The 18,276-nt window shown below is 45.8% G+C and overlaps 1 protein-coding gene across 1 annotated transcript; it reads left to right on the forward strand.

The window, feature by feature from the left end:
- The first annotated feature begins 1,788 nt into the window (after positions 1–1,788).
- Positions 1,789–15,731, forward strand: WBP11 (WW domain binding protein 11). Its single transcript, XM_069966608.1, has 12 exons — positions 1,789–1,894; positions 5,217–5,327; positions 7,940–7,971; positions 8,092–8,185; positions 8,692–8,888; positions 9,302–9,435; positions 9,519–9,715; positions 10,581–10,775; positions 11,030–11,134; positions 11,638–11,937; positions 12,055–12,228; positions 15,053–15,731. The coding sequence occupies exons 2-12, from the start codon at positions 5,264–5,266 to the stop codon at positions 15,475–15,477; spliced, it is 1,917 nt and encodes a 638-aa protein (XP_069822709.1). The 5' UTR covers positions 1,789–1,894; positions 5,217–5,263; the 3' UTR covers positions 15,478–15,731.
- The last annotated feature ends 2,545 nt before the right edge of the window (positions 15,732–18,276 follow it).

Here is an 18,276-nt window from a genome sequence, read left to right on the forward strand (position 1 = left end):
GATGTGGGGGCAGGGAGCAGAGGGCAGAGATGTGGGGGCAGAGATGTGGGCACTGGGAGCAGAGGGCAGAGATGTGGGAGCAGAGGGCAGAGATGTGGGGGCAGGGGGCAGAGATGTGGGGGCAGGGGGCAGAGATGTGGGGGCAGGGAGCAGAGATGTGGGGGCAGGGAGCAGAGGGCAGAGATGTGGGGGCAGGGAGCAGAGGGCAGATATGTGGGAGCAGAGGGCAGAGATGTGGGGGCAGGGAGCAGAGGGCAGAGATGTGGGGGCAGAGAGCAGAGATGTGGGAGCAGAGGGCAGAGATGTGGGGGCAGGGAGCAGAGGGCAGAGATGTGGGGGCAGGGAGCAGAGGGCAGAGATGTGGGAGCAGAGGGCAGAGATGTGGGGGCAGGGAGCAGAGGGCAGAGATGAGGGGGCAGGGGGCAGAGATGAGGGGGCAGGGGGCAGAGATGTGGGGGCAGGGAGCAGAGGGCAGAGATGTGGGCACTGGGAGCAGAGGGCAGAGATGTGGGAGCAGAGGGCAGAGATGTGGGGGCAGGGGGCAGAGATGTGGGGGCAGGGGGCAGAGATGTGGGGGCAGGGAGCAGAGATGTGGGGGCAGGGAGCAGAGGGCAGAGATGTGGGGGCAGGGAGCAGAGGGCAGAGATGTGGGGGCAGAGATTAGAGGGCAGAGATGTGGGCACTGGGAGCAGAGGGCAGAGATGTGGAAGCAGACAGCAGGGGGCAGAGATGAGGGCAGGGGGCAGGGATGTGGGCAGAGGGCAGGGATGTGGGCAGGGATGAGGGCAGGGGGCAGGGATGTGGGCAGAGGGCAGGGATGAGGGCAGGGGGCAGGGATGGGGGCAGGGATGTGGAAGCAGACAGCAGGGGGCAGGGATGTGTGAGGTGTGTGTGTCCGCTTGAGGCTTGTCAGAGCTGAGGGGAGGTGGGATTTGTTGAGAGCTTATTAAGGCTATGTTCACACTATGTATATTTGAGGCTGTATGTTTGAGGCTGTATAGCAACCAAAACAAGGAGTGGATTGAAAACACAGAAAGGCTCTGTTCACACAATGTTGAAATTGAGTGGATGGCCATGATTTAATGGCAAATATGTGCTGTTATTTTAAAACAACGGCTGTTGTATTGAAATAATGGCAGTTATTTACCGTTATATGGCGGCCATCCACTCAGTTTCAACATTGTGTGGACAGATCCTTTCTGTGTTTTCAATCCACTCCTGGTTTTGGTTGCTATGAGGACCAAATACAGCCTCAAGTATACATAGTGTGAACCCAGCCTTAAGGTGGAACAGACATCCTGAACCTCGGCCACTAGGAAGATTCACCTTTACTGCTGGCCGAGGTTCAGACTACCTTAACAAATGCCCCCTCCCCTCTGCTCAGGGAAGCTCCCAGCTGTCAGGCCTCCGTTCCTCCGTGCATATTCGTGTGCACACTCAGGCCGGTCAGGAAGTGCAGCCGCCGGCCTGAGAGTGTGCTTACATGAATATGCACGGAGGAACAGTGATGCGGACTCGGGCGGGCATCAGTCAGAGCTTGCAAGTATGCCGCTGCCCCACTGCTCACAGCCTGCTCTTTGGCTACAGTCCTGTGCCTCATATAACATATCATAGAACTAGTAATTATACATAGCATTAACCACCTGCATAGCCTAAATTTCCAGAAGCCATTTTGTGTTAGTTTGCTTCTGCATTATATGAAGCGCGGTCCACAAGAACATGGCCGCCACTGTAATCCTATCAGCACAGTCATTACTGCACACGTGACGCGTTACAGCCGTGACCCCGGAAGTAGATGCGTCTGTTGCCTAGACACGGAAGCGGAAGTGCGTGCTGTGTGGTGTGGAGCGGCTGCTGGAGAAGCGGAGAGGTTAATGGTGGACTAACCGCGGAGGTGAGGAGGGAGCTGCGGCTCTGAACGTCAGATCGGGAGATGCACTTGTTTCCGTGTGACCATCACCCGGTCACATGATCGGCAGGGGAGTGCATGGTTCTGCAGAGAGTCACTCAGTGCAGTGTGATCACCACTGTAATGATTCTTTATCCTGCTCCCATTATGTGTACAGTATACAGGCATCCTATGCAGAGGCTCGTGTTCCTGATGGATCCTGTGCCTGGTCCCGGCAGCATGAAACAAGCAACAGCTTTTCCTTAAAGTGGTTGTCCAGCGAAAATCTTTTTCTTTCAAAGCAACTGGTGTCAGAAAGATTACAAAGATTTGTATTTTACTCCTATTAATAAATCTCAAATCTTCCCATACTTATTAGCTGCTGTATGTCCTGCAGGAAATGTTCTTTTAGGGTACAAACACACTTGCCGGATCTGCAGCGAGTCCCCTCACTCGCTGCAGATCCCGGCTTTATACTTTCAATAGCAGAGAAACTCGCAGCAGGGCTGTACCCTGCTGCAATTTTGTCTGCAGCTCGCCCCATTAACCCCCCCCAGCTGCCCGAGATTATACATTACCGGGTCCCCGCTCCTGCTTGCTTTGGGGCAGGAGTGGGGACCTGGTAATGTATAGCCTTGCCGCCTCCCTCCTAACCCGATCGCATCCTCAGCAGCACTGATCGCCCCCCGCAGCCCCCGGCCCCGGTCGTGGGGCTGGGGGATATTGTGCTGCGGGGGGCGATCAGTGCTGCTGAGGATACGATCGGGGCGGCCAGGCTATACATTACCGGGTCCCCGCTCCTGCCCCGAAGCAAGCAGGAGCGGGGACCCGGTAATGTATAATCTCCGGCAGCTGGGGGGTTAATGGGACGGGGTGCAGACAAAATCGCAGCAGGGATGTACAGAGTTTCTCTGCTATTGAAAGTATAGAGTCGGGATCTGCAGCGAGTCTCGCTGCAAAAACGCAGCGGAGGGACTTGCTGCAGATCCGGCAAGTGGGTTTGTACCCTAAGGGTATAAACCCACACACCGTATACGCAGCAAATACGCAGCAGATGTGATGGTGAAGATTTGATGCTGTGTTCAGTTATTTAGATCTAATCTGCTGCATATTTGCTGCGTATCGCAGTAGTAAATACGCTGCATATACGGTGTGTGTGTTTGTACCCTAAGGGTATAAACCCACACACCGTATAAGCGAGCAAATACGCAACAAATACGCAGCAGATTAGATCTAAATAACTGAACACAGCATCAAATCTAAACCATCAAATCTGCTGCGTATTTGTTGCGTATCTGCTGCGTATACGGTGTGTGGGTTTGTACCCTAAGGGTACAAACACACACACCGTATACACAGCGTATTTACTGCTACGATACGCAGCAAATACGCAGCAGATTAGATCTAAATAACTGAACACATCATCAGATCTGCTGCTTATTTGCTGTGTATCTGCTGCGTATACGGTGTGTGTGTTTGTACCCTTATTTTCAGTCTGGCACAGTGCTTTCTGCTGCCCCCTCTGTCCAAGACAGGAACTGTCCAAAGCAGTAACAAATCCCCATAGAAAGCCTCTCCTGCTCTGGACCGTTCCTGTCTCAGCCAGAGATGTCAGCAGAGAACACTGTGTCAGACTAAAAAGAAAACATTTCCTGCAGGACATACAGCAGCTAATGAGTATGGGAAGACTTGAGATTTTTTAATAGAAGTAAATTAAAAATCTATATAACTTTCCGACTCCTGTTGATTTAAAAGAAAATTTTTTTTACTGGGCAATCGCTTTAAAGGAGTTCTCTGTTTAAAAAAAAATGGTTAATTCATTGCTTTAATAAAGTTACGTTACTTTGCTGCCACCAACATTTGTGTCGGGAACTGCAGGGCTGTCTAATCCCCGCACTTCCCAATCCCCTGCCCTACTCAAATGCTGCAGAACAGAGCTATACAGAGCGCGGGGTCCTGTTCCTCTTGTGTACCATGTATTCTTATATTGTGTACAGGGAGGGGGCTGCATGGCACGATCCCTGTGTCCGGCAGGCTCTGCACAAAGATTGCTGTCACCGCTTGCTCTGCTTCTAGCACAGTGAGTGGGGATAGCAATCACTGTGCAGAGGCTGCTTGACTCAGTGATTGCGTAGGCACCTCCTCCACCCCCTGGGTACTGTAAATAATAATATACAGTACATGCGGCAGTATGACCCACAGCGGATTCCGTCGCTCCAACCCACACGCAGCGGCACGGATCTTCGCCCGTGCCATAGACACTACTCTAAGCATGGGCGGATTCCGCGGAATGCGGAATCCGCCCGTGCATAGAATAGTGTCTATGGCACGGGCGGAGATGCGCGCCGCCACGTGCGAGCGATGGAATCCGCCGCTGGTCATATGCGGGTATTCCGTAGTGTGCATGCACCCTCAGGGCTTAGAGCTCTTCAGTTCCCAACACAACATTGGTGGCAGCGGTGTGGGCCGTGTCGTCCCTTACTGCTGCCACTCAACGGAAGTATGTATGTATGTAAGAAAAAAATTATACATTTTTGTAAATAAAGTTATATTACAAAGTAATGCATTAAAAACAAATTTACTGTCATTTATTAACTTTTGATGTGTCAGTAGTTTTTATCTGTTAGGACCCCAGTGTGAAGACATTGGGAGAGAAGCAGGCAACTAACAATGATTTAAAAGGCTGCAAAAAACATGTCAACCCGGGAATGAGCATAATCTGATCACTTATGCAGTGCCCACTGTTTGGCTGATAATTACCCCATGTTATGGGCCCTTAAAATAAATATACCACCAGGTACATCGCTGTGGGCTTCTTACATTAACAGGCCGGCGCGGGGTTGCCGATGAAGTGGTCCTCTTTTCTGAACCGCCACCTGGTTCTCATGCACGGTAAACAATGGAGCCACATCACAGAGGGGAAATTGTTACACTGGGGGCTGGCGGCTCCACCCCCAGTTCTTCGTGCTCGGCTTGAGTACAGACCAGCGCCGTGCACAGGAACCATGCCGTGGGCTCAGAAAAGGGACTGTGCCTACAGCATCAGCACCAGCCTGTTAATGCAAAAAGCCCATAGCAATGGTACATGAATGTCTCCAGTGGACAAGCCACCCATTCAATACTAATGTGAAGTCTAAAGTTTTGGACACGTCTGGTTGATGATCACCTATCAATTGGAAGATGGTTGGCCGGTTCCACCAAAATCAGCCGACTTTCTTCTGATGTGCATGCTCACCTCTATACAATACACATGTGCTGGAGCCTTGTAATTGTGTCTGTTCTGCAAATATATTATCAGTAGATTGACTAATCACTTCTTTTATTGCAGACTCCTTTTTTTCTCAGTGGGGAGGTTGAAAGAAAGAAATTAGCAAAATGGGGCGGAGATCGACATCTTCCACCAAGAGTGGAAAGTTTATGAACCCCACAGATCAAGCCCGTAAGTAAAACATGCTAAGCTTCGGTGGGTGGTGTGGGTAACCACACCTGCCGTGTATTATCTCTGGGTTACCTGTTGTGGAGAAAGTCCACATTCTTAATGGGGCTCCAACTTTTAACTACTGTAGAGTATTTTACAAGCTTGGGAGACATTGCGCAAGATTCTGTGAAATAAGCTCATTGTAGTTTATTTGGAAAAAACATTTATAAATAAAGAAAATGGATAGCATGTTACCAAGACAGGTCATGGGTGATTTTTAATTTCCTTTTGGTTAAGATACCTACATATTCATTCTTATTTTGAGCAGCTAAGGTTAGTTAAGGGTAGAAAGCGTACCTGGCACTAAAAATAACTTTTGACCTGTCATCAGATATGTCAGAAGTTAAGCAGAGTGGGTGTCACAACTCTGATCAGAAGATATAGCCGGGAGAGATTGTGGCAGCACCTATGCAATCCCCTGGCCAGCAGCACAGTCCGTCAAAATTCACAATGGAAGTCTACAGGAAATTTTGACATTCTGAGCTGCCGGCTGGGAGTGGATACATCTTCTGGGTATATTCTCGGATCAGAGCAGGTGTCAGCAGTGAGTCCCGCTTTGATCAATAACTTTTGACATGCCTGACAACATCAAAATAATCCAAAGACCAACGGTTTCCACAGGGAAAAAAATCTGAAGTTTATTCAGCCAAGTGCCATACAACGTTTCGAGTTGTGATGGTCTTTTTTTTTTTTACCAAATCTCTTTTTATTGGAGAGAAAGCTGTTGACACTTACAATGAAAAGAATACAGTATACAACCCTACTGGGGGTTGGAGATAAGGGGGTAACAAAAACATAAATGGATACGGAACTGAGCCCGTCATCATGAACAATAATAAACAAGAACAAAGAAACAGTTAGTGGTGCACAATTGAACAGAAGAAGTGCTTTTCCATGGGATTACTGAGCTGGATAGGATCATACCTGAGGTGGCGGTGGGGGAGCAAGGTTGCTAGAGAGGGAAGGAGGGCAGTTGTAGAAGGCCGGTAGATGGGCGTTGGGGAGTTACGGGTCCCTGAATTTGGGGTGAGGCCAAAAAGTCTATGCAGCAAGAAGATGGGGGGGGGATAGACTCAGGTAACTGTTTGGGGAGGGGTGGGATGAACAGCAGGTGATGTCAGGGGTTTATTTTTATAAGACAACCAGGGTGACCATATTTTCAGAAACATGTCATGTTTGCCTTCTGCCCAACTAGTCAGTTCTTCCATCCTACAAATCTGGTTAGTTTTATCAATCCACTGGTACAGAGTTGGGGGAGAATCACTGAGCCACTGATGGTATTTTTTAAGTATATCTGACAAAGTTATTTTTACTGACCTTGCCGATTTAAGCAACTTGTTGTTTAGACTAGTAACTTATCCAGACTCTAAGATGCCACATCAGTAGTATCCTTGAAGCTTGTTGCCTCAATTGTCCCCTTCAAGGTATCTCAACAACTTCTACAAACAACATCCTGCACACATTTTATGATTAACCATTTCCATCCCTCACGCTGTGCATTTTGTTACCCATGTTATTTGCCATGCCACTGTGAGGAGAGGCTTACTAAAGAACTGGTTCAGGAGATTACATTATTAACCCTATACTGATCATGAGTTAAAGCATGGTTTATACTTCAGAGCTGCACTGACCTTCCTGTTAGAATTTGTAGCTGTGGCATGTAATACAGCCATAGCTCAGGATCAGTGCGAGATAAGGGATGTAGTGCATGTACATAATGATTCCACCTGCAGGATAGTGAATGCAGCTCTGGAGTAATACACAGGCTACAACTCTGGATCTGTTTTTGTTATAGGTGTACACATAAGTGCAGATTTATAAAAGTGTGTAAAATATAAACTGGCGTTAACTGTCCGTAACAACCAATCACAGATCAGCTTTTATTTTACCAGAACTGAAAGCTTAGCTGTGGTTGGTTGCTACAAGCAGTTTACAACCATTTTTATTTTACACATTTTTATAAATATGAGCCATATTGACTCCATTATAAGACTATGTTCCCACACAGTATTTTTGCTCAGTATTTTTCAACCAAAAGGAGTGAATTGAAAACACAGAAAGGCACATAGCTGTTGCAATTGAGTGGATGGCCGCCATTTAAAGACAATTAGCGACCATTATTTCAAAACAATGGCCGTTGTTGTGGAATAATAGTAATTATTTGCTTGAACATAGCCTTTCTGTGTTTTTAATCCACTCCTGGTTTTGGTTGAAAAATACTGAGCAAAAATTCTGTGTGGGAACCTAGGCTTAAAAGGGGTTATCGAACATTAGAAAAACATAGCTGCTTTTTTTTTTTTTACTGTCCAGATCAGTTCACAACAAGTAGTGTATGTACTTAGTGATCACACCAGAAGAATAGTGAGCACAGCTCTGGAGTTCAAAACTGGATCACTTCAGATAAATATTGTATGTACATAGTGCCTCCACTGTCCTAAGATACATTCTTTCTGTAACCTGTATAATGAAGATCACTGGTGGACATCACCTATTACCCCTTCTGTCGGATGTAGTAATGTCAGTGACTGTATCTGTACTGACTTGCTTTGTTTGGTTTGTTCTGCCGTCCGCAGGAAAGGAGGCAAGGAAGCGGGAGCTGAAAAAGGTGAGAATTTGTCACTGTTTACTGACAGTGTTAAGTCATACATGAATATCCAAGGAGTATATACAGGTTGCTTGTATTGTTTTGTACTTGGTTATAGGAGTTTGCTTGTTTCTTTTGTAGAACAAGAAGCAGAGGATGATGGTGAGAGCTGCTGTGTTGAAAATGAAAGATCCAAAGCAGATCATCAAAGACATGGAGAAGCTTGATGAGATGGGTGAGTGCAGTCTCCAAATCCCCAGTGTAAATCTGCAACTAAAGTATAGTGGTATAACACATGGTAATATCTGTTTAAAAAAACTTCATATGGTGCAAATATCTGTGCAGTTTTGAGGACATATCTATCAAGTCTACTTTCTAGAATTGCTGAAATGTTACCCATTGATATACATTGATGCAAATAAGCATTGTAAGCCACATGAGACACAAGCAAATTTTTATGCAGGTTTTATGCCACACTTTGTCCTTTGGGCACATGGTCTAGACTATGAAAGTAACCCACACTTCCCTGTAATCCAGTGTAGGAGTGATCTATAACAAGGTTCATCCAGAGCCTACTGATTCATGAATGGAATGACACTAATATAGTTAGGGCAGACATTTCCCCAGAACATAGTTTCATATTTCCAGGTGCATCATCTCACTTTGCTAAATATAAAAAGGAAATGAAGATTGTCAAATATTTTCTGCACCCTGAACTGATGGACACCCCTTGTTTTGTAGAATTTAACCCCGTGCAGCAGCCGCAGCTCAATGAGAAGGTTCTCAAAGACAAAAGAAAAAAGCTGAGAGAGACATTTGAGCGAATTCTACGTCTATATGAGAAAGAAAACCCTGAAACTTACAAGGAATTACGCAAAATTGAACTGGATTATGAACACAAGCGGGCACAGCTTAGCCAGTATTTCGATGCTGTTAAGGTCAGTGCTGTGTCTGTCTGCCTGGTCTTTGCGTCATTCTTTGTGTAATGAAAAGTTTGTTACAAATGTGTCCAGTTAGGGTAAAGCCCTGTGAGCTAAAGACAGCAGCAAATGGCACAGTTACAGCCATGTAGGTAAGATTATTTAGTCTGTAGTCTAGGTCAGGAGACAGATGGCTGCTGGCTTACCTCGCAGAATATTATCTGCCCTGACTTGTTGTAAAAAACCATCAGCTTTGTATGGTGTTTCTGTTCCCCAACTGTAAGAAGACATACTAAAAGGTCTGGTCCACTAAAGTAGCAGAATATTTTATAATATCGATTTACAGGAGACGGTGTATGCTTGTTAACATCATTCTTCATTTTATATCTATGGAACAAAGTAAAAGTAACATATTGGTTTTCTGTGTGTAGAATGCTCAGCATGTGGAGGTGGAAAGTATTCCCCTGCCGGACCTGCCCCATGCTCCGTCTAATATACTGATTCAAGACATCCCTCTCCCTGGAGCCCAGCCCCCCTCCATTCTGAAGAAGACGTCTGCTTATGGGTGCGTGTATTAACACTAAATAACACTTATTCTCCTGAATTGGGACTGTGATGCTATAACAGGGGACTGTTCTGTATTCTTAGACCTCCTGGGCGTGGTCTCTCAATGCCCTTCCCCCCTGGCCATGGGGTTCCTCGCTTACCCCCAGGCAAGAAGCCTCCTGGTCCGCCACCGGGTCCTCCACCGCCACAAGTACTGCAGATGTATGGGCGTAAGGTTGGCTTTGCTTTGGAAAATATAATGAAAAGAAGGGAGGAAGAGAGGTACAGCCCTGAAGGAGGTAAGTGACGCTGTTTATGGTTAAGCATTGGTCCCTTTAATGAGGGCACATGGTAGACGCCATGTGGGTACAATCAAGCTAAGCATGTCTCTTTCCTAAAAATCTATTCCCAGTGACAGGGTAGGAATACATGCAGGACAGTGATATCTTTAGGTTCTGTTCACATCTGTGTTTTGTGATTTTAATGGATTCCACTGGGTTTAGCTGTGTGGTGCATGGAACCCTATGAATTTGGTCAGATATAGGCAATGGAGCCTCAGACACAGGAACAGGAATTTTGTTGCTTGCGCCTTTCCCATCTGTTTTTCTTTTTTTTTTTTTTTGGGACGGTCTGATGACAGACAATTCTTAAGGGGGTACTCTGGCCATTTAAAGTTTTGCTATAGTGTTGGAGCTGCATAGAAAATAATAAACATGCTATTCCTACCTAATCATACTTCCTCAGGATCAACTACTAAACACTTCCGCTACTGTAGTGACAGCCCACTTAGCCATCACTGGCCGCAGTACTTTCCCGCTTCAGTCAGTGATTTGAAAGTCATCTAGGTTTATAGGACATCTGCCAAAAAGTGATTTTGCATGTTCCCACTTGCCCTGCATGGCCACCACAGGGGAATTGTGGTTTAACTTGTGGCCATTGAAATGATAGATGCTGTTTTCTTTATATGTGATTGAGTAATTATTATAAAGTTTCCATACTGCTTCCTTTCATGCACATCTCCCATTCTTTGCTTGAACTTGATAGATGTGTCTTTTTTTTTGCCAACCATACTAACTATATAATTATAGCTACGACCCGACAATGACTCCTTATCTGTGATTTGGTGATTGTACCCTTACAGGCTGATGTTCTTTTCCCACTCAGGGTTGAAAAGTCACCATGATGTTTCCAGCTCAAGTGAGGATGAGGACTATCCCAATGAGATGGAGCAAGACAAGGAAGACGAGGGCAGCAGTGATGAGGACAGTGATAGCAATCACTCAGATGGCCGGGAGAGTGATGGTGGCGAGTATGCTCAGCGGGACGAGGATAAGAAGGGCGGGGACAAAAAGTTAGCAGGTAAAGCACCCCACACTGATCAAAATAGTCACCACAATACATTGTATGAACCCAGCCCAAGAATGATCAGTATTTTAGCATAAACTAGTAGTGGGTCCTAAACAGTACTACTGCCCAAAATACTACATGGATATGTGGTTGGACTTTTCTTTCCAAAAACACAAGTGATACATTTCTATATTTTCTGGGGTCTGTAGTATACCTTGTGCCTTACTGCTACAATTTAACACGTGAAGTCTCTTCTACCCACTCAGGCCACAATGTGCGGTTTGCTGATGCCCCAGAAAAGCCTCGCAAGAAAAAAAAGAAGAATGTCAAGGATTTGACTCCACTTCAAGCAATGATGTTACGTATGGCAGGTAAGCTCTTTATCAAAGAGGACAAAAATTCTTAACTTTTCAAAAACATTTCCTACTGAAATGAAGAAATTCTGAGCTCATAAAGGCATTGAGCCATCTTCTTCTGTTGGATTAGTGCCTAAAAACAAAAATAGCTGTTGACAAAGCTCCTGTAAGGGATTGTCACACAGCTTTTAAATGCTTCACAATTACAGCTCTACTTAGTGTAAAGACCTCACACTAGTAATCACCATTGTAAAAGGGCCAGCAAACAGCTGACAAACAAGAAATCATCTGCTGTTTGCTTCTTTTGTGCTGGTATGAAATTAATGGGCTGCATGAATGATCCAGCGATCACTTGTGTGGCCCGGCTGCACAGTAGATTGGGCCTTTTAAAGGCTCTGCAAACGAGTGCCTATGTCACTGATTGGCGCTCGCTTGCTGCCTGTTTTGCGCCATGTAAAATGTCCTCCTCGAAAGTTGATCACTAGATGCATTATGTGTTACATTTCATGAATTTGCAGGTCAGGAGGTCACAGAGGAAGATGAGGATCATGAAGCCGAAGAATATTCGTCATCCTCCTCCTCAGAGGATGAGTCAGGCTCTGAGGACGAGCAGAAGAATGAGGAGTCTAAAACAGAATCTGCTGAGAGTAGTTCCTCCTCAGCACCAATTACTGTACCTCCACCTGTTACGGTCCCACCACCACCCTTGCAGATGCCACCGTCCATCATGACAGGGCCACCACCCCTTGGTCCACCACCAGTTCCACCTCTTCGACCACCAGGACCCCCAACAGGGATGCCTCCAGGGCCACCTCCAGGTAATTTATGAGTTGTCACACTGTCGTATTCACCCTAAAAAGAAAATGTAGAATGAGAAAATAATGTAAGACTCTGCAATGTTTAATATTTTTCCTAAAACTTTGTATCTGTTATAGGTGCTCCTCCATTCTTAAGACCTCCAGGCCTCCGTGGTCTTCCACCACGTTTGTTACCTCCAGGGCCTCCACCTGGTCGTCCTCCAGGCCCACCTCCAGGTCCTCCTCCTGGCCTGCCACCAGGTCCTCCACCCCGTGGACCCCCACCACGTCTGCCCCCACCAGCACCCCCAGGTAAAATTTCCTGTACTGCATTTGCTGACAGCTTATTTAAAGGGATACTCCGGGCTGGGGGGCTTTTTTGTCTTTGGCCGGGGAGGAGGTGGATGAGGGCAATGACGACCTTTTACCTCTCTGGTTCCAGCGCTGTGTCCCGGATTGCGCCACTCCGGTCCGCGCTGCCCGACCACTTTTTGGTCTCTACAGGGGCTTAAGACATAACGTTTCAAGTCCGCTCAGCCAGTCAGTGACAGAGGTGCAATCCCCCCTCTGCCACTGAGTGGCTGAGCGGACTGGAAACGTCACATCTCAAGCCCCTGTAGAGACCAGGAAGTGGCCGGGCAGCGCGGACCGGAGTGGCGCGATCCGGGACAGAGCGCTGGAACCGGGGAGGTAAGGGGACGTAATTGCTTTCATCCACCTCCTCCCTGGCCAAAGACAAAAAAGCCCCCCAGCCTGGAGTGGAGTACCCCTTTAATTATATGTGTTATTGGTGTATTCACCTCCATATTTGTATCTTTAAAGTGTCACTGTCATTAAAAATTTTTTTGCAGAAATCAATAGTACAGGCGATTTTAAAGCGACTCTGTACCCACAATCTGACATCCCCAAACAACTTGTACCTTCGGATAGCTGCTTTTAATCCAAGATCTGTCCTGTGGTCCGTTCGGCAGGTGATGCAGTTATTGTCCTAAAAAAATAGCTCTAAAAAAAATGTAAGCTTGAAGCCCGTGCCAAACGGGAGTATCTGTGCCCTAACTTTGCACCACCCCTCCGTCCCTCCTCCTTACCCTCTTCATCATTAGGAATGCCACTGAAACATTTTCTCCATGTTGAACATTGCACAGGTCCTTAAAGAGAACCAATCACCTAAAATTAACTGTCCCTATAATAAAAGATTATCTCTCCCTAAATCTATTCCTGAAGATACAGACTGCCTGTGCAGTCTGTATCTTATGCTTTTACCTAATCCTGTATAGCGGAGCAGTAAGGGCGGGGGCGGCCATCTTGATGACGTCACAGTGGTGCGTTCCAGCGCTGGAACGCAAGGGACGTAATCAAGATGGCGCCCGGCTTTACTGCACCGCTACAGAGGAGTGGGTAAAGTATAAGATACAGACTGCAAAGGCAGTCTGTATCTTCATGTAGTTTATTTCTGAAGATACAGACTGCCTGTGCAGTCTGTATCTTATACTTTACCCAGTCCTCTGTAGCGGTGCAGCTAAGCCGGACGCCATCTTGATTACGTCCCTTGCGTTCCAGCGCTGGAACGCACCAGTGACGTCATCAAGATGGCCGCCGCCGCCCTTACTGCTCCGCTATACAGGATTAGGTAAACGCATAAGATGCAGACTGCACAGGCAGTCTGTATCTTCAGGGACATACTAATAGGCCCAGTTAGAATAGACATACACAGTGATCTCGCGCTGTATAGCGCGGGATCACTGTGTATTTACAGAGCGGCGGCAAAGGCTCATGGGAGCCCTTCCCGCCGCTCGGCATGCCGGGAGCTTCCTGTCTCGCGCCGGCTCTTTTGAAAAGAGCCGGCGCGAGACAGGAAAAGAGAATGTGTATATTTTAAAATCACTGGCATAAAAGTACATAATTCCAATTACAAATATTAATAAAATATTAATTTACAGCTAATTAGCAAAAAAAAAAATTTAAAATTTCAGCCATGATTGGTTCTCTTTAATGATCCAGCCCATGTGCCGGGCTGCCACAGGTGGGGAATAGGAGGCAATCTGCTTGCAGTATTCCTAATGATGATGCAATGGTGCAAAGTTAGGGCACAAATACTCCCGTTTGGCAAAGGGCTTCAAGTTTAAAAAATTTTTTTAGGACAATAACTGCATCACCTGCCGAACGGACCCCAGGACAGATCTTGGATTAAAAGCAGCTATCCAAAGGTACAAGTGGTTTGGGGGGGGTCAGATTGTGGGTACAGAGTCGCTTTAAGAAACTTTGTAATTGGGTTTATTAGCCGAAAAATTTATTTTTATCATGAAAAAGCAGTTTGAAGCTCTCCTCCCTGTCTTCATTGTTCTCTATGGAGAGGGGAGGGATGGAGAGAGATGAGGCACCAAAACAGGACAATAAAGAGTTAATTTACAACTACATGACCGGGCTATCTCCTCTGACAGTCAGCACTGACCTCTCAGACCTCTTAATACCACTGTCACCCAGCTCCATGCCTGTAATCCTTTGTTCTCCGCTCTCACTGCTGACTCATGTCCCTCCTCTCCTTCTATGGTTTCAGTTACTCTATCAGTGTTGAGGCTTCTTTATTATTTACACTGGGTATACCGTGTTTGTACTAGCACAAAGCATACTTTTATGTCCCATTCACTTGAGTGAGAAACGGCTTTGAAACCTGCTATTGCTGCTATGAAGATTGTGGTTAAAATGTTAATCCAGTATCCAAGAACTAGACTAGATCGGGGCAGACTAGATGGACCAGATGGTCTTTTTCTATATTTCTAACTTCATAGATATGCTACATGTTGCCATTGGAAGGCGACCTTTCAGACAGTAGACTGTAAGAGCTATGATATAGTGTAGCGGATGAAGGGCTGTTGTGTGTCAAGTACTTAAAATTACTCTGGATATAAACACTACAGCCGCCACCATGTGTTATTCACTTTGTTGACACATCCATCAAGACTACATTCTCTAAAGCTCTGCTGTATAGTGCAGAATCTGGTCATGTGAGCATGGTGCAAAGAAAGCCCCTTTAACCCCATAGATTAATATTGATGACATATTTGTGGACTTTGCATAAGTCGCATTTTTATTTCTCTCACTTTATCTTCCATCTCTTATGTGTCTATTTGTGCAGGTATGCCACCTCCTCCTCGACCCATGATGCGTCCTCCCTTAGTTCCACCTCCAGGCACTGCCCCACCAGGCCTTTACCCTCCAACACCATTGGCAAATCCAGGAGTGCTAAGTGCACCCCCCAGTTTGATACAAAGACCCAAGTCAGATGATGGAGGTGCCACCATTGAGAAGAAAGCTACCGCCACTATTAGCGCCAAGCCCCAGATCACAAACCCTAAGGCTGAGGTGACACGGTTTGTACCAACCGCCCTGCGAGTACGCAGAGAAAATAAAGGTGTACCAGCTGCTGCTCCAGCCAAGAAGCAAGAAGAGGAAGTGGTCAGGCCAGCAATAAAAATTCCCAAGGCTGGAAACCCAATGCCTGTGCAGACCAAGGACGATATGTATGAGGCGTTTATGAAAGAGATGGAGGGGCTACTATAAAGTGGACAGTCAAATGTATTTTTGTTGTAAAGTCATCCCCTGTATTCAGCCACCAGTCCCAGCATCTGTGCCCACATCCATCACCAGGCACTCTTTAGTCCTGTAGAGCTGAAGCTCCCCTGTTGCTGTTAGGATTACTCTGGATTGTAGTCCGGGTCTATGTTCTTTTCAGATCATATGCAGTTTAGGTCTATTATGTTGACCATTTGCATTTATTTTTAACGTCTTGTTATTAAATGTCTGATGTAAATGAGGCAGCTCTGTGTACTGCTTGGATTACATGTGACACAGTAGAGTTCAGTGATGGATGAGCAAACGCTTGTCTAGATACAAGATTACTATTTTGGTCCTTATTTGTGGGACTCCATTTGATCAGTATTTTTAGCAAACACCAGGAGTGAAAACAACAGAGAAAACTGCATTGAAAAGATTTAGACCAACTCCTGATTTTGGCTAAAATGCTGACCAAAATAAGTACCAAATACTGACCAGCAACCCCCTGTATAGTCGCTGGCAGAGCTGACCTGGACCAGCAATTCTGCTATGGCAGTTGTGCTCTGCTAGCTGAAGCAAAGAAGACGGACACAAGCAGCAGCGCCTCACCATGGTGCATGACAGCCAGGCATATAACCTGCTTCTACTAGATGGCATAAAGGGAATCTGCCACATAAGTTATGTCGCCCTTGCTGAGAGCAGCATACTATGGTAATAGGCAGCCTGTTTCCAGTGGTTTGTCATTTATTAGGATACACATAGTATATTCCTAAGTAGAGAACACAGCAGGATATGGTGTCCAGGATATTCATCAGAGGAGACTAGCCCTGCCTATCTCACCCATCTGCTGATCATTAGCAAGTAGTTGGGGGGGGGGCATAAAAGTAGGAGCTCACATGCTGTAGAATAAGGTTCTTAAAAAGTGTAAAAGAGCAAAAGAAAATTGTTCCCAGCTCACCTGGCGAGTGCACGACCAGTGGTTTTCTCAGTCCTTGCAGATCATAAAACAAAACAAAGAGGTCAGCACTTCTCATAAAACTTGTTCTTTTGTTTAGTCCTTTAAAACATCCAGAGTAGATACAAAAAGACAAATATCACACAAATCGGACGCTATTCTGGCCATAGGCCCTTAATCATAGATAGAACAGGTTTTATGGGAAGTGCTGGCCTCTTTGTTTTGTTTTAGGTTCTTAAAAAGTACCGATCATTTGGTCATGCTCAAAACTCGTATCAGCGGGGTGCAGGTGCTGAAACCCCCAGCGATTGCTACACTGAAGGCTCAGAAGTGCGCAGCTCCACCACATATACAACTGCTATAGCTAGTGGTGTACGGCTATAATAGAAGTCTATGGGACTTCCTGTATAAAAGTGCCTGAAGTTGCATAGACTTCCATCATATTTCTGTATAATTCCATATAGCTTCATAGTTTAGAGCAGAGATGTAGGGCTCCAGTGTGTGCAGCTGTTACTTTCTGCCCCTTTATTTTAGTGACTGGTGGGAATCACGGTACCCAGACCACCAATACAGACTTATTTTTTGTGATCAGTAGGGTCTCAGCATCTAGACCACCACTAATATAAGAAGGTTTGTCCAAATGATAGGTTTCTTTTAAAGAGACCGTATTGCCTTTTTTTTAAAAAAAAATACTAATTTACCCTCTCCTGTTTTTATTTCCTCACTGTAGATTTAAAAAAAAAATCTTTTAATGTACAGTACCTAGGCATGCTCTGTGAAAAAAAAAATAGGGTGCGGGAGTGAGTTTTGACCATCACCTATGGTGAATGGCTGATCCTGTGTTAACTGCATACTGGTGTCATTATTATATTCCAGCCTGGGATGATGATCAGTAGACTGCTGAGAAGTGATCTCTACAGAAAGTGTCAGTTTGTTAGGCTTTGTGGCCAGATTAAAATCTGCAAGATTCTGAAGTGTGAGTAATAGTCTGGGGAGAACATGGCAGTCAGTGTGCTTAACTTCTTGGTTAGTAGCCTGACTCTACAGGAGTCGGACCCCATTATATGTTTATGGAGCCCAATTCCTTTAATAAGTCTGATCAGGTGGAGTTGGCTGTATGTGTTCCTAGCTTTAACTCATGATCACAGCAGATCTCAGTACTGAGACCCAATGCAGGCAGCATTCACACGTTCCGTGTTCTGTTTGTGAAACATGGACGTTGAATGCAAACCCTGGTTTGCATTCAACGTCGGTGTTTCACGGACAGAACACTGGATGTGTAATGCAGCCTTACTTTTGACATGTCTGAATGACTTGTGAGAAGTTAATACAAATGACAGTGATGGTTGTGTTCAATGTATAAATTTTAGAAAATGAACATTGTTTGCAATTTCCATGTTGTTAACAAACACCATACTATGTAGGTTAAGTAAATGTCACCAGTCGTTCCAAGGCATATAGCACTGTGTACATCCATCTAATGAGCTGAATGCTAGTGGAGACACGTGCTCAGTATCTTTCCACACTGCCAGATCTCTGCACAGTGGTTCAGTATGAGGTATTAAACTATGTTCACACTACGTAAGTTTTGTAATTACGGCCGTTGTTGCCGATTTGCAACAATGGCCGTGATTACTACGGAACTTTCGTAGTGCTGCCGTCTATGGAATCCCGGCCGGAGTGTATACACATAGTATACACTTCGGCCGAAATCCCTAGCAGCACCCAAAAAACTGACATGTCATTTTTTTGCGGCGCAGGAGACATGTCAGTTCACACAATGGAGCGTGCGGCTCCGGCGAATTGGGAATGCGAGTGTGCACGGATGGGCCCGCATGTCAATTCATCAG

This window comes from Dendropsophus ebraccatus, chromosome 4 (assembly GCF_027789765.1).
Source record: "Dendropsophus ebraccatus isolate aDenEbr1 chromosome 4, aDenEbr1.pat, whole genome shotgun sequence".
Lineage (NCBI taxonomy): Eukaryota > Metazoa > Chordata > Amphibia > Anura > Hylidae > Dendropsophus > Dendropsophus ebraccatus.